We start from the raw sequence: 19,559 nt of genomic DNA on the forward strand, positions 1-19,559 counted from the left end.
ATCACGTTTATTTCCGTGTTCGTGTTTCTCAACTTTTACACTTTTAAGCCATAAATAATGGGACATGCGTCACAGACGCATCGCACGCGCATTCAAAACGCGAGCAGATTCGAAACAAATGAGCACGCGCACGCTGAGCCGCACGACGCCGTACTGATTGGGTGAAAAACATGGAGTCAGATGACGTCAGATTTCCGGGTTTTGGGTAAGACGTTGAGAGGTAACTATCGGTCAGTCTGGTGATAGTGACGGTAGAGCAACCGGCGTTCAGGCTGCTGTAAAGACTGGAAGATCCTTCAGACAGCGCTTTAAGGTATCAGTAACATTTGTTTGGTTCGGCTTGTGTTTTATATTACACTAATAATCATAAAATAGCGTGATTGAGATCGGCTCAAAAAAATTGAGTATGGGCTCAAAAAACAGCTTTGTGGATTGATTATGGATGAGAAAGAGAATTAATGTCTGAAATCCTGGCTAGAAGGTTTAAAACGTCATGAGACGGATCTGAAAAATAGATCAGTTTGAGTGAAACACTAATAAGTAAAGATTAATGATGTGGGAAGTATAAAGCGTGGCGTGGTACCCATGTGGTGGTGATGGTGATGATGAAGAAGATGGTGATGATTTTATATTTCAATTTGTCCACTGTACATACAACTGTCTTTATTATATATGTGATCATGTCTTATCAATTCTGTTTACACTGTGGAGCTCCTGTACTAGAACAAATTCCTCGTATGTGAAAACATACTTGGCAATAAAGATCTTTCTGATTCTGATTCTGATGATGATGATGATGATGATGATGTGCTGTCTCTTGTATATGAGACTTGTATACTAGAACTGTTCGATGTTCACTGTGGTTATAGAGTGATCACAGAAGTGAGCATGTTTCACCAGGATGTCCTGACACATCACACCACACCATGATAGCACAGGCATCCCTGAGTCATAACGGAAGTTTACTACGTCCTTTAAATAAATTGTTGTCGTCTGGTGGTTAAGGTGTTGGATTACTGATCAGAAGGTCATGGGTTCAAATCCCAGCTCCACCAAGCTGCCACTGCTGGGCCCCTGATCAAGGCCATTAACCCTCAATTGCTTAGTTTTATAAATTGGAATTGGAATTGGAAAAATGTTAGTCACTCTGGTTTTCTGCTAAAATGCCAGAAATGTAAATTAAATTACAGCAGTTTCCCAATCGTTAAATATGGCTGTGATGGTGACTGGGACCATTTATATGATGGAAGTACGTCGCTCAATTGTATGATCTTTGTCCTTGAGTTGTGCCAACATGGCATTGATGCTACATATCCTGACTGGAGGAGATGGTTTTAAATGATAAACCTTATTAACCTACAATGAGGGTAATGGGATCCAAGTTTGAGCCTGTAAATCCAGATGACTCCGTATCTGCTCTCGTATTGGTGGATGTGGTGAGTGTGGGGTGAGCTCAGGAGAGACGCCTCATTGGCTCTCACACTCACGCTTTCTCACTGGTCTGACCAGGTGAAGCATCCACAGATAAAATGGCAAATTCGTCTTTCATAGACTCATCTTTTTAATGATCGTGCATTCTTTTTGGTCCTTATTAATTTGCGTCTGATGTTATGTGCATGAAGGTAAGTGCCCTGGATATATTACAGCTCAGATTTCTGTAACGGTGTATCTATGGAAATAGTCTCGGCTGAATTATTCATCAGCTTAAAAGGACATTTTATTTAGTTTTCTGAAGGTCGAATGTAGTGAGGGACAGCTGTATGTAAGATGAAAAAGAAATAGTGCTTTATTAATCCCAGGTGGAAAATTCCAGTGTTACATCAGCAACAAGAGACAATATAAGCAAAAAAAAAACAAAAGACAAAATGGCAGCAAAAGGTGTGTAGACTCCTATCCTTCTTAGATAACATCTTTGAGACCTTGGACTCCTGTTTTGGTAGGATTGCAATATATGATATGGCCAAGCAATTAAAGCTTGGATATATAGAGCGAGAGACAGATAAGAGTACTTTATTGATCCCTGATGGAAATTGTTTTAAAAATAAAACTGAGAAAGATGAAGTTTTTTGGTGGATCATTCTTTTTACATATTCATTATATGTATCTAATCGAGAGTGTGAATGTGTGTGTGTGTGTGTGCATGGCTTAGCTCTGTGAAAGCATTATAAAATGCATTGACTTTGTTATATGCAAAAAATATGTAAATGATCCGGAAGAGCAATTTAATTTTTTTGAACATAAAAATGGCAACATGTACCAGGATATCTAAATATTTCTACAGAATTAACATAAAAAAGATTGAATTACATGTTTGCATTAAAAGAGGAAAATGTGAATTTTTTTTGTTGTTTTTGTTTTTAAATTCACTGCCTAGTTTTTTTTTTTTTAAATGACAACAGAGTTTGTGTACACAGCCTTATCTGATCATTGTGTCCCTGTTCTAAGGTCAAGATAGCCTGCAGCTTGTTACTGTGGAGTCATTTTTATGATTAGCTGGTTGTATTTGCATAGATCTGACTGTTGTTTGTTTTCACTCTTCTGGGATGCATCATTTATAAGACACTTGTGTGACTCAGGTCTCATCCATGCCGAGAAACGACTGCCCATTTTGTCACTGAATCTGAACATGTCAAAGAGCTTCATTGTAGTTGCTTTTTTTCTAATTAGTTGTTTGTCTGTTTTGTGTCTCTGTCTCTGTCTTTGTTAGGTCACATTTTTAAAAAGGAGGAAGTGAGGCTCTGCATCTGTGAAATAACCAGACTCATTAGGTACCAGCGTAATAAAGAAACAGTCACTCAGCTTTGGACACCTGAGTCTTGAAATCTACATGACTATGAAAATCGACCTTAGCAATGTGGTCCTGCTCCCTGTCCACATGCTGGTATGGCTGTACTCAGTGCTGAGCTTCCTACCATGGTACTTCCTAACGGGAGCCCAGAAGAAGAGCGCCCTTGCCAAGCGACTCAAGGCCAAATCCACCAAAGGTCAAATAGAGGGTCCGTATCGCTGCGTGGACCATTTCGACTCCCTGGCCCTGATGGATTTCCCTGGAAAAGACACACTGGACAAACTGTTCGATCATGCAGTGCAGCGCTTTAGCAGGTTACAGTGCCTGGGAACACGAACAATTCTAAGTGAAGAGAATGAAGCCCAGCCTGGTGGCAAGGTCTTCAAAAAGGTAGATGTTTACACACATGCATTATTTGGTCACATCTACAGGCATTAAATATCACTTTCACAAAGGCATAAGCGATCTGCAGGCTGGTTATCTTATCAGTAGAGATAGCATCTGATATTTGTTGCTTTATATAGCTTTTTTCAATGAAACTCTGACCAACATGACAAATAAATGAATTATAATTAATGATAAAGTATAAATTTGAATTCCAATGTTTTCCATATTCTACAGGATCAGAATGAATTTGTTAATTTTTTTCTTTTTGTATCTGATCCACTGTCCTTTTGCTGGCATTGAAATTTATTATTTTTTTAATTTAACTTAATTTTTTTTTTATAGCTGATTTTGGGGGATTACAAGTGGATGACGTATCAGGAGCTGGATGTTGAAGTTTCTCTCTTTGGTAGTGGCTTGGCAGCACTGGGCCAACAGCCAAGGCACAGCATCGCTATATTCTGTGAGACACGTGCTGAGTGGATGATCACAGCTCAGTCCTGCTTCAGACACAATTTCCCATGTAAGAAGCTAATTTATTGTCTTTCATGCAAATTCTGTGCATTTTGCAAGGTACGTAGCAGAATGTTTCCACGATTTAAATATATTGTAAGAAATGGGTCGAAAGGAAAAGAGTCCTGTTACTGACTGAAATGTCTTACTGCGAAACACTGTGCTTTATTGATCTGTATTTATTTAAGAATTATTAAGTTCCTGATTGTGCTTTATACAGTGGTCACATTTTACGCAACTCTTGGAGAAGACGCCGTGGCTTTTGGACTAAATGAGTGTGGTGTAACTCACTTGGTCACTAGTATTGAGCTTCTGGAAACTAAGTTAAAGGTGAGTTATTCTCTACTCTCTGATTAGTGTCTCGAAAGCCACATACATGCACAGGAAAGCCACATACATGACGTGCCTATATGTTGTAGGTTTTTTTTTTTGTTAATTAATTAGTTCTGGCTGCTGCATTGATGCTGTGATGTTAATCTTTTTTATATTAACAGTTAACATGCTATATGATGTTGTGTTATTTTTGTGTAGAGTGTCCTTTCTCAAATCCCCAAACTGAGGCACATCATTTACGTGGACAACAAGAGCCTCAGCACCGCCAGCTATCTAGAGAACATCCAGATTCATAGCATGCAGTCTGTAAAGGAGCTGGGAGCAAAGCCTGAAAACCGTAAGTGCAATTTGGGCACTAAAACTAGCTAAATATAGATTTGAAATATTATCCAAAGCATTGTGTACATATACATTCTGACATTTGTCTATAAGCACTGTTGGCACCTCTGAATATTATATTTCTATTTTTGCCTGCATTTCAAATCAAGCACCAAACTCTCAGGTGATGCTTTTAATACGTATATATTCGGAGGGTAGTCACGTCTTAGCTGTGGATGCACCGATATCTTTTTTTTGTTGTTGTTTTTGATTAATAAACTATTGAAATGAATTGCATCAGCTATTGCTAAGTGATAGCATAACTGTAGAATGCATCAATCAGATTCTGTATTTTTCTAGATCTGGTAATCATTTGCCCAAGTGCTTGTGAGGTACTTCTTTTCCCACAATCCTTGCAGCCAGAATTACCAATGAGAATCATTGCTGCTGTAACCATGGAAACAGTGTGTTTCACTCCATGGAGGTGGAAGAACAGAAGTGTATGCATGAGAGGAAATCACTTCAGATCAGCAATGTAGTGCGCTTCAGGAGAAAAGCCCATTGCTTACTAAAAACCAGTGACAGTAATGAGTGCAGGCAAAGTTTAAATATTATGATTTGGATTCTGATGTTGACAGGGGTAGTTCAGACTGGATTGTTGGCAGGAGTAGTTCAGACTCTGGATTGTTGATACGAAGAACAGGGTCCAAGCCGAGTGTCAAGCTGCCACTGTTGAGACCCAGGGCAAGGCCGTGCATCATAAGCACTGCATCATGGCCGAACCTGCACTCTGATCACAAGTTGGGATGTGTTCCAATTTCACTGTGCTGTGATTTAAATATGACAAAAATAAAAGCTATGTATTCATTTTCTAAAGTAAGTTAAAAATAACTGATTCCAAACAACTTTTAATTGTAATTGTAAACTTGTAATTGTATTTTCCTATTTCTAATTTTAATGCAATAGCAAAGCAGTCTGAGATGGTTTTGCATAGTCAAATTCTCTCCACACATTGCCAGTCACTACGAGACAGGACGCCAAATTATCACCAAGCTCACACTACTCCATATAAATGCCATTTCATTCCTTTCCCAATGCTTTCTTACTGTGAATGAGTTAAATTATGGGATGGAGTGAGTGCTTTAAATCCTTTTAAAGCACCCTGCAGTTTGTTTACTAAATCATGGTTGACATTATTGTGACCAGTTTAATGTGTAAGTGGAAGATTGATGGTTGGATGGATGGATGGATGGATGGATGGATAGATTCAAGGTACATGATGTGAGATATAGCTATTATTGTATTTCAATATTTCTTTGAACATTCTACAGTAATTTGTGTTTAAGCTAGTGTACATCAATCCTCCTTACTGTCACTCTTAAAACAATATAAAATATTGCTTGGTTCATGTTGCAGTGAACAGAGAGATAGTCAAACCCGTCCCCTCAGACCTGGCTGTCGTCATGTACACCAGTGGCTCCACAGGACGACCCAAAGGAGTTGTGATTGTCCATAGCAATCTCATTTCAGGCATGACAGGCCAGTGTGAGAGGATCCCAGGCCTAGGGTGAGTAGAATGTACTTTACATGGCCTTGTATTACTCCTGCCAAGTCAGTTCTGTTTACTTTGAATGGGATTTGTGTTTTGATAGCCCCATGGACACTTATATAGCTTATTTGCCCTTGGCCCATGTGCTGGAGATGACTGCGGAGATCTCGTGTGTCGCATATGGCTGCAAGATTGGTTATTCCTCCGCGCAGACACTCTCTGATCAGGTAACATGGCCTTGAAATAAAGAACTGCAGTTAAAATTTTACTCTGACTTTTAATAATAGCTACTTTTTTATGTTTCTTTTTTTTTAGTCTACAAAAATTAAAAAGGGAAGTAAGGGTGACTGCACTGTCCTGAAGCCAACACTGATGGCAGCTGTACCGGTACGTTCTATATATATTCTGTAATTATTGCTTCAGTTTAACTTTATTCTCATCATCACCACTGAACTTGTGCTTTTTATCTCCTAGGAAATAATGGACCGCATCAAGAAAAATGTCATGAGTAAAGTACAGGAGATGAATGTTGTGCAGAAGACCCTGTTCAATCTGGCCTACAACTACAAGCTGAAGCAGATAGAGAATGGCTACGATGCTCCCCTTTGCAACATGTAAGAGCAAGTGTGTGTACGTGTGAGACTGACAATATAGTAAAAGTTTCTGTGACGGTTCAGATTCATGGTGATTCTTTACGTCTGTGTAGACTGTTTAAAAAGGTGAGAGCTCTGTTGGGAGGAAATGTCCGAATGATGCTGTCAGGAGGAGCACCTCTTTCCTCTTCCACACAGCGCTTCATGAACATCTGCTTCTGCTGCCCTGTGGGTCAGGGTTACGGCCTCACCGAGACCTGTGGAGCAGGCACCATCACTGAGGGTGAGAAGATCATGACAGAGAGAATGAGACAATTAACTTCTCTAATACAGTTTTGTTCAGTGACATATCTTTAACATCTTCAGTCAGTTCTAAATCAGTTTTCTCCTTAACATGTGCAATAAGTCAGGATTGAGTGTTGTTACTACGCTGTGATCGAGATATCTGAATGAAATGCTCAACGTATTCAGCAAATTTTCTGCAAACAGGATGATTTTAGATTTTAGCTTCTCAAACAGCTACATTTTTAGCTTTAAATAAGGTTATTGGAAAACGTAACAAGTGACTAACACACTATACTAGATTTTATATGTAATATATATTTCAGATACATTTGTATAGATCTTGTAGTACATACATTATGCTGAATGTGCAGTACACGCATTTACCCTCCATTTTCTTGTCACAGCCTAATTTGAAATATTTACAAAATAACCCCAGCCTCCAACCAGCTAATATCTAAACGGTTGTTTAACTGGAACAGCAGCCAAAATAAAAACAAACTGAACACGATCCCTGGCAGCATGCCATACAATGCTACCTATGTTTATTTGCACTATATCACCATATCTCTTTGCAGAACAGAATCCTTGCCACCTACATCTACTTGACCAACATTTCCTCCACGCTTTCCTATTTCTCTTTTTTCTGCCGTTTTTTTAACAACGTAATGCAGAAACAGTCACCACAGCCAGTTGCTCAGTCTACATTCACACGGTCACGTGACAGACACCTCATGTGTTTATTTTCCATTCTAATGCTTTGTTTGGTATCTCTCCTTTGTGTCGCGTGCACAACACTATGTCCTCAAAACAATAGATAACAAGGGGTTATTTTGAACTGTTTAGCTTGTTTTAATGTGACTCCTGACTCTTTTTGTTTTGCCTTGCAGTGACTGACTACACCACAGGGAGAGTTGGAGCACCTCTCATTTGTTGTGAGGTCAAAGTCCGAGACTGGCTAGAAGGTCAGTGGATGATATGAATAAACATGTGTACATGTTCCTGTTTATCCCAGTGTGGTTCAGCTCTTAGCTTATTATAAAACCTTTAATATGTTTAGGATTGTGTGTAAAATACAGAACTGGGGAACTGGCGGGAAGTTGTGGCCTAATGGTTAGAGAGTCTGACTCCTAACCCTAAGGTTGTGGGTTTGAGTCTCAGGCCGGCCATGACTGAGGTGCCCTTGAGCAAGGCACCGAACCCCCCCAACTGCTCCCCAGGCGCCACAGCATAAATGGCTGCCCACTGCTCCGGGTGTGTGTTCATGCTGTGTGTGTGTTCACTGCTGTGTGTGTGCACTTTGGATGGGTTAAATGCAGAGAACAAATTCTGAGTATGGGTCACCATACAGTACTTAGCCGTATGTCACGTCACACTAACTGTGTTCTCTTTCTTTCAGGTGGCTATACAAAGCTGGACAGGCCTCATCCACGAGGAGAGATTATAATTGGTGGTCCAAATGTGACCATGGGCTACTACGGGCGTGACAACACAACCAGTGAGGAATTCTTTTTGGATGAAAATGGACAGCGTTGGTTCTGCACTGGAGATATAGGAGAGATTCATTCTGATGGCTGTCTTCAGATTGTGGGTGTGTGTCTACACTGTCTTTTTTTTATTAATAAATTTGTCCAGAATGTTCCTCCTTAGTAATGGTAGCTGTGCTAATATAGCTCAAGTGTTTACTCTCCTCAGACATTACTAGTTATTAACATTTCTCAGCGATGCGTTTTTTCTGGCACTCATTTCATTCGGTCCTTTTCGTACCTCTGATAATTAGATCGGAAAAAGGACCTTGTGAAACTGCAGGCTGGAGAATACGTGTCTTTGGGCAAAGTTGAGTCGGCACTGAAGAACTGCACCCTCATTGATAACATCTGCGCATACGCCAACAGGTGGGCTAGCGAAACATGTGTACAAGCATTGTGAATTGTGAAAAACAGTTTGCTTATTTAGCAATAACAGAGCCACAGTTTAAACGCTGTTCTGTGCTCTTTTGTCTCCAGTGATCAGAACTACGTGATCAGCTTTGTGGTACCTAACCAAAAGAATCTGACTGCTCTGGCTCATCAGAAGGGTATCAGTGGCTCATGGATGGACATCTGCAACCATCCACTTATGGAGATGGAAGTCTTGCGGGAAATTAAAGAAGTTGCCACTTCAAGTATGTTTTTATTATTATTACTGCAAGAGCAGTGTTAAAAAAAATCAGAATCACCTTTCCCTGTACAATGTGTCCCAGTAATAATAGTGTAAAAAGTGACCACTTTTTCACAAATGCTTCATGTCTCACACTTTATTTTGTTCCTTAAAAAAGTCAAAAAGGTTGTCACCATGTCCAGGGTGTCCCCCACCTTGTGCCTTGGGTTCCCTGGGATCGGCTTCAGGTTATTCTTTACTCTTCCGATTTTAGCTCCTGCCTCTGTTTAGTGTCTGTTCAGCTGTGTGTGTTTGGCACCAAACATGGATGGCAGCCTTGTAACGACTGTCTATTGCTGAACAAAACCTTCTAGTGTATACTGACTTTAGCAGCTGCATCATGCACTGTGATAACATTAGCATGCTGTCCACAGGAGACAAACTGGGAGTGGAAATGTTGTCGTTCTTGTTAGTTGCTGTTGAAACAATACAGAAAATGAATAAAAACGGAACCACAGGGGGCATAGAGGTTTTCTCACAGTGGTTCAGTAAACCTGGGGTAAAATTATTATTGAGAATCATATAAAGTAAGTGAGGTTTAGAATTGTATTCCTTCCATCCATATTTTCTATACACAACTTATCCTACTGGGTTGCGGGGTACATGGAGTCTATCCCAGGAGACTGGGAGCACAAGGCGGTATACAATGGACAGGATACCAGTCTATTGTGGTGAACAATCACACAGACATTCACATGCTACTGACAATTTAGGGCCTTTTTACACCTGGTCACTTCATGTGTTTTCTCTGATTTGATAGCTATCTGATTCGTTAAAACTGTTACATTTACATTAGGCCACATAAATGCATCTTGGCGAATCGGATATCAATCCGATCTTTCTACTCCCGCCCAAAATGCAAATATATTTTACCACATTTCCGGGGTAATTGAAATGGAACACATGCGGTTGCTACAAAAAACAGCATTTACTGTTTGCTGCATTTTCACTGGCGGCAGCAGTGCATTTTAAGACCCAACGAGACACCTGGGTGAAAGATCGGAGCCAGCACTGGTGTGAAAACATGTTTCTTTCTGGCGTGATACACGACTCGCGAGTCACCTACGAGTGACGTACTTCCGTTTGGGAGGAGTATAGCACTGATGTATGTGGCTTGAACAACCACATGCATTTACACCTGTCCAGTTTCATCTGAAATGCGTCCCAGACCACCTCCTAAAGTGGTTTGTACAATCGGATTTATATCCGTCTCGAAACCGTTTCCAAGGGCATTTACACCTGGTCTTTTTACGATCGGATAGCTATCGGATCAGAGAAAACACATGAAGTGACCAGGTGTAAAAACCCCCTAAGTTACGCAATCAGCTTATAATGCATGTCTATAGACTGGGGGAGGAAACCAGAGTACCCAGAGGAAACCTCTCTACACACATTGCAGAGGTAGAAATCAGACCCCCAAGCCTTGAGGTGTGAGGCAAATGTGCTAATGTGTGTATTTATTTTCCATAATAATAAGAAGAAGAATGAAATTGAACACAATTTGAACACACGTTTCAGTAATTACTCTATTACTTCTGGGACACCCTGTAAAGAGATGTTTTCTGCTGTTTATTCTGTTCATCTCCTGCTGTTACTCATGTCATGTTGTGTGTGATTGTAGTTAAACTGCAACGCTTTGAGATCCCGGTAAAAGTTCACCTGAGCCCAGAACCGTGGACTCCTGAAACCGGCTTGGTCACAGACGCGTTTAAACTGAAGAGAAAGGAGCTGAAGAACCACTATCTCCACGATATTGAGCGAATGTACGGTCGCAAATAAAAACCAGCCAAATACTGAATATCCATCATCGCTCTGGCGCCCTATACGCCTCATGCTGAATATGTATACATGTCTAGAAACATTTCACTGTAATCACACATCATCACACGTCCTGATAATCTACTGTGCTGATCTGTTTCCAAACTACTGCTCATCATACTGTGGATAATATCAGCAGATTTGTAAAAGTCTAATCAGTGCTCTAGTCTCTTAGCTGTAGAATAGTTTAAGTAGCTATGTGGCACAAGACTCTGTTAAAGGGACAACATTCGACTTTCACAAACAAAAAAGGCTTCGTTTTCACTTAAAACTCACTCGTGAAAGGTAACATATATTAATAGATCAAGTATAATTGCTTTTAAAACATCACCTTCAGCTATTTGTATTTTTGTACAAAAAAGTGATCGGTTTGTATTTTCATCTTTCTAATACAATTATGTAAAGAATTTGAAGGCGTAAAACATTCGTTAGACACGAAACGAGGTTGTCGCTGTACAGACGGGCCTAGCTTCCTTTCTGAAGCAGGCGGCGTACGGTGAGCTCATTGTGCCTTCTGAACGGGCTTTTTTTTCCCCCCAATAGCAGCGAGCTTCTGTTAGAAACTTCGCACATACACTGAGGACTGTGTAATATACTACTTGAAAGGATTCACATCAATTGTTTCTTTACGTGTAACTTTTCAGTTTTTGTTTTGTGTTGTGTGGATTTTCAAATGTTAATATTGTGCTAATTTATTGAATGAACTTGTACTTTTGGAAGGACTCAGGACTGTAAATTGCAGCTGACGGTTATGAAAGGAAACCACTAACATTTTAGCAAATGTGTATCTGTAAAAGAAACCTTCACTGAAGCTGACCATGTTTAATCAGTTCAATGCAGTCTGTAGAATAACGTTTAATGACCAGTTTACTGACTTGAGAAGTTAGGTCGTCTTTGGATATAGTTTGAATTTTCTGTTCCAGTAGTGCTGCGTTGTTTTGCCAGTTTAGGATGCACTGCCTAGTTTTTTGCACTATAATTTATTTGCGTTGCTACTTCTGAAAATGTAGGATTTCATTTGAAGTTTGTTATCCAGACACCAATCTCCTTACCAAATATTTAATTACTGTTGAGAAGTATTGTTCATTTGCACTGTTTATTTAAGTGTTTTAATTGTTTTATGCCATTATTTAAACGAACAATTACCTTATCAACAAAGTCTGTTTGAAATAGATTGAGTTTGTGTTTGCACTTCTGTATGGACATAATATTTGAACAGTGCAAAAAAAAAAAAAAAAAAGGTTTCCAGCCTCAGGGTCACAAGTAAATTCAATGTAATCTAAATGTGAACATTAGAAAATACCATGCATTTGCTTGAACATTTCATTCCACTCTTATTTATTAAATTTTGTGAACCACATTTTAAATGTAATATACATTTGTGATAATTAAATTGTTTTCTACAAAGCACATTTTGTCCACAGTGTGATCTTGAAACAAGTCTTTCATTTACAAACACAAAAATAAAGATAAAAAATAAACTGCCCATGGACGTAAAAGTCACTCAGATCTTCCATAATGGAAAGCAGGTAACTGATCATTCAGCTTGCCCAATCTTGGAAGCGAAAACAGTCACTTGCGATTTTCCACACTGGCTGGTCACTGTTCGGGGAAGCCTGAGCAGTTAGCAGGAAGTTCTGGTTGAAATATCTCTGTTTGCTGCCGTCAAACTTGACCGTGCCTGCAGTAACCACCAGCAATGTTGTCTGGCCTTGAGTAGCTTGTTCTGGAAAATGGAAGTAAAACATTTTAAACTCTCTAGTTAAACAAATGATCTATCTGTTGAATGTTACACTCCTACAATGCTACAACTGTTAAAACTGAATTTTAGTACCTTTGTGCTCTTAAGTACAGATCTCCAAAAAGCTACTTACACTTAACAGCCAATTTTATAGGAACACTTTAATTTGTGCAGTTTTGTGTTTAACTATGTAGGAACAGAGCAATGCATGAAATCATCAGAAACTGGACAAGGCAACTAACCCAAATCAGAATAATCTGTTCTCTGGATTATTACCTGCATCTGTTCCCGTCTGATAATGTAAGATGAGCTCTCTCAAGTTTGTTTAAGGTTGATATCATTTTCCACATCACAATAGTGTTGGCAAGAAAAACAGTAGAAACAATAGATGGACTTTGCGTTCTAATTTCTCTCTACTTATGTTTTAGTGAAAAAGTAAAAGCAAACTGTGCTACATGGCATGGAATTACATCAAACACTTATTTATGAGAAGAGAGGCTCTAATATTTTTTTGGTCAAAATGATGTAATTCCATTCAAAGTCTTGACCAATACGTTGTCTGCATTACTTCTAGCTCCACCTACTTTTTTATGCTTGACACCTGACCAAAAGGCAAATGAATTTATCACAAGTGCGTATTTGTGGTACAGGTTACTTGCAAACAGAAATTATGACCGATACAGGATCATAGATTTGTTGTATTGTGTAGAGGTGGTTATAAACAGTGCAGATTGAAAGTACACTGCCCTGTAACAATGCTACACATAATGCTACACATAATGCTACACATAACGCTACACATAACGCTACACATAACGCTACACATAACGCTACACATAATGCACATACCATGGACTGGCTGGCAGTCGAGTGTGTGCACCTGGAATTCACTTGAGGGAAGAGACTCAAAAAATTCTCCAAGAGCATCCTGTCCTGAAATGTTATTCCCATTCCACACCAGGGTGGCTTTATCCAGGTAAAGTCTTGTCAAGTTCTGAAACAGACAAAAGGACATTTTTTTTGTCACATATATATAAAATACATATTTAACATGACGGTTTTTCAACTCTTCCATAATTACACAACCACCTTCCTCTGTGCTCCCCTTAAATCATAGAACACTAACCTTAGTTTATCCATGTAGGAGACAGACTGCACTGACAACCCTCTGGTCATGTAATCCATTACATTTACTATATTTGGCAGATGTCCTTATCCAGACAATTAACTCGTGTATACAACTGAGCAGTTGGGGGTAAAGACATTTCAATTACAGCATTTAGCAGACACCCGTATCCAGATTGACTTACATTTTTATTTCAATTTATACAACTGAGCGATTGAGGGTTAAGGGCCATGATCCAGGGCCCAGTAGTGGAACCATTGTGGTCCTGCGATTCGAACTCAGGACCTTCCGATCAGTAGTCCAACACTTTTATTTTACAGCCCATCCGGGGTGGCTTGGTGTCAGATTTTAAACAATCTTCCCATCAGTAGTTCACCACCTTTTGGTCACTCTTATGTTTTTAATTGTATTATACATAAAGGTATAAATGCCATTGCTAAGCAGTTTTACTGCTTCTACTTAAAATGTATTTTATGTAATGTACAGTCTATGGTGAAGTAGGCCAGGTTTTATTTCACTTTTATATACCGTATATATTGGTCTATGTGAGAAATAAAATCTTGAACTAAACATAAGTCTAGTTTTGACTAAGCAATACACTGCCATCTTTAAAAAAAACATAGTTATCCTTTCTAAAAGAGGACAACTGGGGGATTTTATTAGTAGCTATCCAAGATGGCGCCGCGGATGGCTGCCTCGGCACGACTCTCTCCAGGACTTTTTTCTTTTTGTTTACTTTCTGTTTGGTCACCCTACCGTGATAACTTACACCAGAGAAGAACTGCTTAACATCGGGCAGTTCACTATAGTCTGTATTATTTTGTCTTGTATAGTATAGTGTTATTTATGTCTGTATTGTTGAGAGTCACAAACAGCTGGAACCAAATTCCTTGTGTGTCAACACACTTGGCCAATAAACCTGATTCTGATTTACAAGATGGCCTATAAAGAGGCCTTTATATACAACTATAACAAATGTTTCCTTTTATTTTAACCACCAGCTTGTGTGTTTAATATTCAATTAATATCATAAAACCCTGAAATCTTGCTATTTAAACTGTAGAAAGCAAAACAAAATGAATATGAATGTGTGTTATACGTACTCGTCTTTTTTTGTCCATGCAGTCATAGTAAATGTTAACAAACTCCTCGGAGTATCTGCACGACTGATCCACGTGTGTCCTGAAGTCCTGTTAATTAGGTAGAAACCAGTTTAGTGTTGATTATAATAAATATCATAAATAAAAGTATGAAAGGAGGAGAGGGAAATGGGAGAGGGGGAGGAGAGGCAAAGGAGGGCAGAGGAGAGGAAAGGAGGGGGGAGAGGGAAAGGAGGGGGGAGAGGGAAAGGAGGGGGGAGAGGGAAAGGGGAAAGAGGGGAGGAGGAGAGGGAAGGGGCAAAAGGGGAGAAAAGGGAAAAGGAGGAGGTGGAGGATAGGGAAAGGTGGGGAAAGAGGGGAAGAGGATAGTGAAAGGAGGGGGGAGGATAGTGAAAGGAGGGGGGAGGAGAGGGAAAGGAGGTGGGAGGAGAGGGAAAGGAGGTGGGAGGAGAGGGAAAGGACGGGGGAAGGAGAGGGAAAGGAGGGGGGAAGGAGAGGGAAAGGAGGGGGGAAGGAGAGGGAAAGGAGGGGGGAAGGAGAGGGAAAGGAGGGGGAAGGAGAGGGAAAGGAGGGGGGAGGAGAGGGAAAGGAGGGGGAACAATCTACACATTTATGTATCTACATTATTTTTCCACTAATATTTTCATATTTTATATAGTTTTTTATATAGTTTATAGTTTTTTATTTATCTTTTGGTTAATTTTTTTTTATCTTTAATTGTATTCCTTTTTTATATACCGGACAGATGCAAAAAGCATTTCACTGCATGTCGTCACCCTGAATGTGTGTGTCAACTAAAATTTGATTTGATTTGAATTGAGGAGCGGGAAGAGGGGGAAGGAGGGGGGGGGCGTTTATATAGTTTATACTTTTATTATTTATCTTTTGGTTAATTTTTTTGCATGTCGTCACCATGTATGTATGTGACAACTAAAATTTGATTTGATTTGAATTGAGGCGCGGGAAGGGGGGGGGGACGAAGAAGGGGTGAGAGGGGACGAAGAAGGGGTGAGAGGGGACGAAGAAGGGGTGAGAGGGGACGAAGAAGGGGTGAGAGGGGACGAAGAAGGGGTGAGAGTGGACGAAAGATGAGAGGAAATGGAGGGGGTATACTTACAATAGTTGAAGCCATACTGATGAATATTCACGCCGTGAGCTTCTCTCTGTGCGTTTGTTCTCTCAAGAGGTACTTGCTGAAACAAGTGCGACAATCCAGCTCACACTGCGCATTAACTAAACCCAGACGGAAACAGTTACACAATATAATATGTATAATGTTTACTGAGCCATTAAACAAACCAAACCCACTGCTCCTTTGCGTTCGGTGTGTTCCTGTAAACGCTGTCCGTACAGTCGTACTCTTGATTTTATTAGTTCCCACTTCTTTTCAGTGTATTATTATTATTATAATTATTATTATACTAGGCAACTATTAGATTTATTAATATAGTAACGCATATTACTGTATATTTTATATTTAAGGTTCATTTCATATGTATAAATGATAACAATATTATATCAGTTTTATTTTGATACTTTTCATTTGAAATCTTGAACGTTCCGATACCGGATACTTTTGAGTGTAACACCCGTTGTGCGTACTACAGGAGTTATTATGGCGCTCTCTGTGTCCAACTTAGAGATCTGTAATTTAGCTTATACAGGCAAATATGAAGAATTAAAAAAATGTATTTTGTCTGACAGAAGTCTGGCAGCGAAAACAGATCAGGTGAGTGGGTAGAATGTGAAATATACAGCAAAGATCAGATTAGCCAGTTAGCTAGTCATCAACTCCTTGTGCAGTTCATAATAGTATGTAGTATTTATTGTTAAAGTCTGCTTGGTTTTTTGGCTGATTGTTCTTAACTCTTTAGGACAACAGGACTGCTTTACACTGGGCGTGTTCAGCTGGACATGCAAATATCGTGCAGTTTCTTTTGGATCTTGGAGCTGAGGTGGAAATTAAGGATGATGTGAGTCAGCATCTTTTCTCAGCTCCACTGTCACTCCTGCTCAATCCATTGTAATGTTTCAGTGTGAAGTTATTAACCATGTTTAACACCATTTTGTAGGCATCTTGGACTCCTCTGCACATTGCAGCTTCTGCAGGAAGAGAGGAAATTGTTAGATTTTTAATAGGCAGAGGAGCTCAACTGAATTCAGTCAACCAAAATGGTTGCACCCCATTACATTATGCAGCATCAAAGGACAGATATGAGGTATGATCAGAAATTTCAATTAAGTCATTAAACATTAATATTTGCCATTGATTAGGTTACATAACATGTCCCTACAGTCATTTAACATCATTTTATGTATTATGTACAATGTAAAAACCAGTATTATTTGGATAAATCTTTCTCTGCACAGCACTGACATTGACATGGTAATGTGTGTGTTTGTGGCATGAGTCAATCAGACACAGAAGACATGTGTTTATGTACTGTGGACAATATAATGCTTCCTTCTTACTGATAGACAGAACAAACTGTGGCTAAAAAAACTGTGCATATCATCACCTGGGCTGTAATCAGTAGCTATAAATCTACAGAATACATCCGTATGATAGATTTAGATAATAGAATGGTCAATGAGTGAAGGAGCCAGGTTGGTTCACAAAATAATTTGATATATATCAACTGGGGAAGTGGTAGCCCTGGGCAAGGCCCTTAACCATCACTACCTCAGTTGTATAAAAAAATAGATAAATACTGATTTACCTCAGTATTAACTACTGTTGTAGTGGTGTGTAATATTTACACATTCCTTTTTTTTTTTCTTTTTTTTCTTTTTTTTTTTTTTTTTTTTACAGATAGCCCTGATTTTGCTGGAAAATGGTGCTGACCCTAACGCCACAGATAAACTAGAATCCACACCTCTACACAGAGCCTCAGCAAAGGGGAACTGTCGTCTCATCCAACTTCTCTTAAAACAGAGCGCTTCCACTAATATTCAGGACTCAGAGGGCAACACACCGCTGTGAGTGTTGTCACAATTTGTACACAAAGGATTTGAATGTACTATATCATTTTCCGACCTGTGATAGAACTTGTTTATTAATGGTGCCTTTCTGTTTTTTGCCAGCCATCTTGCATGTGATGAAGAGCAAGTAGAGGCTGCAAAGCTCTTAGTTGCACATGGTGCCAGTATTTACATTGAGAACAAAGAGGAAAAGACACCTTTACAGATTGCCAAAGGTGGACTTGGTAATATTCTTAGAAGGATTGTAGAAGGTTGAAATGATTATAAGAAGGTTTGTGCATCAGCTGTTTCCAGCTGTTCAGCTCTGCAGACGTGAAGAACTCCTGTCGATGAACATGGTGGACTACTGCAGAAAGTGTGAATGTGGTTTTTTTTTAGTTTTTTGTTTTGTTTTGTTTTGTTTTTAAGGACTAGAGGACTAGAGCCTTAAAAATAAGTGTTAAAAGTTTTTGAAATATTTTGATATTTTTGATTTAATAAATCATGCACTTCTCTTCAAACTACTTTAAGGATTGTTTTTGGAGGCAGGATTAACATTTTGAGATTTTAAGATTTTACACATCATTAGTTCAGTCATTTAGTTCACAAAAGGGAAGTAGGGAATAAATGATTACATACACCTAATGTTGTTATGTTTGCTTTTCATACACTATACAATATGTTATACTAGAGCTGACAGATATGAAAAAATATTACAGCAATTAATAGTTTAGGAAAACTTCCCTTAGTGATTAGTTAATATTAATTAGGGACAATGTTTGCAGAGTTGCTTCATTATACGAGTTTCTTGTTAAAAAAGAGCAATTTGAACTATCACTGTTTCTTGCAATAAACATTTTATTGCATAAATTTTGGCATTGTTTTAACAAAATTGCTAAACTGTTTTCCCTTTAACCATTAATGTTTGTCTCTGGTATTAATTATGAATTGGTACACCTGTAAAATTCCTGTCATTTGTTACCATGTCAAAAACCCAAAGAGTTTTTAACACAAAAGAGACAAATGCTTACAGATTCCACAAATCTGGTAATGCAGATATTTTTATTCTATATAAAAAAATATAGATATAGATAGATAGAGAGAGAGAGAGAGAGATAGAGAGAGATAGTTATGTATGTGTTTGTATATAGGCTAAAATTAAAAGCAGTGTGTATAACAAAGACAAAAATATTGTCTGCTGTTCCACTACTTTGGACAGGTCTGTACATTTGGCCATATAGTTTACCATTACAGTATATCATCCATCCTTTAGATATTGAAATATGAGTAACAGAAACCGAGTGAGGCGATATGGTGAAATGCCTTCACTGCAAACACATACCTTGAGAGAAATACAGAAACCTAAACAAAAGAGATTGAAATCACCACTTTCTCTTTATTTCACTTTTAATGTGATATAGCAGGCATCAAATCATAAGTGGAAACCAAATAGAAATGTGTTTTGGGGGGGAGGTGGGAGAAACACTTCAATAGCTTAGTTGGTGTCAGTGGGTCTCCAGCTTGATGAAGTTATAGCAAGGAAGGGATATGCATCAAAATATTAATACTTATTTACTTTAAGCTTATCTGTTCAAAAACGTTTGCTTACCTTAAATTGAGCAGTCTGTCACCAAAGATGCTATGTTCTTTTTTTTTTTTTTAACCCATCTAGATATAATTCTCATATCTTTAGTTTACAGCAAAAGTGAAATAATTGTCCTTTCCATTCCAATACTTTCGGAGGGGACTGTAGGTTTGGCTTAAGTTTAACATTAAGGAATGTTTTTCATGCAGGAGGAGCACAATGTTGAGTGAGCTAGAACAAAATAGTTAAAATTGTGTAACAGAAACCAA

The 19,559-nt window shown here is 38.8% G+C and overlaps 3 protein-coding genes across 4 annotated transcripts; 2 read left to right on the forward strand and 1 right to left on the reverse strand.

The window, feature by feature from the left end:
• The first annotated feature begins 128 nt into the window (after positions 1-128).
• On the forward strand, positions 129-12,187 carry acsl4a (acyl-CoA synthetase long chain family member 4a). Of its 2 annotated transcripts, none has more exons than XM_060886048.1 (15): positions 129-313; positions 2,708-3,178; positions 3,518-3,695; positions 3,906-4,015; positions 4,217-4,355; positions 5,753-5,903; positions 5,989-6,112; positions 6,201-6,272; positions 6,360-6,499; positions 6,592-6,761; positions 7,651-7,725; positions 8,160-8,351; positions 8,541-8,655; positions 8,767-8,924; positions 10,581-12,187. In XM_060886048.1, exons 2-15 carry the CDS (start codon positions 2,828-2,830, stop codon positions 10,736-10,738), a joined length of 2,133 nt encoding a protein of 710 aa, XP_060742031.1. In that variant the 5' UTR covers positions 129-313; positions 2,708-2,827; the 3' UTR covers positions 10,739-12,187. The 2 variants fall into 2 exon arrangements, with proteins under 2 accessions (XP_060742031.1, XP_060742032.1); XM_060886049.1 differs by lacking the exon at positions 129-313 and adding an exon at positions 1,491-1,622.
• On the reverse strand, positions 12,099-16,095 carry nxt2 (nuclear transport factor 2-like export factor 2). Its single transcript, XM_060886050.1, has 4 exons — positions 15,862-16,095; positions 14,748-14,834; positions 13,368-13,512; positions 12,099-12,503 (listed from the first exon to the last, which is right to left on the reverse strand). The coding sequence occupies exons 1-4, from the start codon at positions 15,874-15,876 to the stop codon at positions 12,319-12,321; spliced, it is 432 nt and encodes a 143-aa protein (XP_060742033.1). The 5' UTR covers positions 15,877-16,095; the 3' UTR covers positions 12,099-12,318.
• Positions 16,096-16,317: 222 nt separating this feature from the next.
• Positions 16,318-18,575, forward strand: psmd10 (proteasome 26S subunit, non-ATPase 10). The gene is made up of 5 exons (XM_060885116.1): positions 16,318-16,473; positions 16,619-16,717; positions 16,817-16,963; positions 17,557-17,723; positions 17,829-18,575. Exons 1-5 carry the CDS (start codon positions 16,360-16,362, stop codon positions 17,980-17,982), a joined length of 681 nt encoding a protein of 226 aa, XP_060741099.1. The 5' UTR covers positions 16,318-16,359; the 3' UTR covers positions 17,983-18,575.
• The last annotated feature ends 984 nt before the right edge of the window (positions 18,576-19,559 follow it).

The sequence above is a fragment of the Tachysurus vachellii genome, chromosome 13 (genome assembly GCF_030014155.1).
Source record: "Tachysurus vachellii isolate PV-2020 chromosome 13, HZAU_Pvac_v1, whole genome shotgun sequence".
NCBI classification, from domain to species: Eukaryota; Metazoa; Chordata; class Actinopteri; order Siluriformes; family Bagridae; genus Tachysurus; species Tachysurus vachellii.

Excerpts from the sequence above, each read along its gene's own strand:
- acsl4a (XM_060886048.1), top strand. The coding sequence starts at position 2,828 with ATGACTATGAAAATCGACCTTAGCAATGTGGTCCTGCTCCCTGTCCAC. Across the intron at positions 6,113-6,200 it reads CGCAGACACTCTCTGATCAG|TCTACAAAAATTAAAAAGGG; the intron begins GTAACATGGCCT and ends CTTTTTTTTTAG. Across the intron at positions 8,925-10,580 it reads TAAAGAAGTTGCCACTTCAA|TTAAACTGCAACGCTTTGAG; the intron begins GTATGTTTTTAT and ends GTGTGATTGTAG.
- nxt2 (XM_060886050.1), bottom strand. Across the intron at positions 13,513-14,747 it reads GCATGGACAAAAAAAGACGA|AACTTGACAAGACTTTACCT; the intron begins GTACGTATAACA and ends TGTCTGTTTCAG. Across the intron at positions 12,504-13,367 it reads CGACTGCCAGCCAGTCCATG|AACAAGCTACTCAAGGCCAG; the intron begins GTATGTGCATTA and ends TCCATTTTCCAG.
- psmd10 (XM_060885116.1), top strand. The coding sequence starts at position 16,360 with ATGGCGCTCTCTGTGTCCAACTTAGAGATCTGTAATTTAGCTTATACA. Across the intron at positions 16,718-16,816 it reads AGGTGGAAATTAAGGATGAT|GCATCTTGGACTCCTCTGCA; the intron begins GTGAGTCAGCAT and ends ACCATTTTGTAG. Across the intron at positions 16,964-17,556 it reads CATCAAAGGACAGATATGAG|ATAGCCCTGATTTTGCTGGA; the intron begins GTATGATCAGAA and ends TTTTTTTTACAG.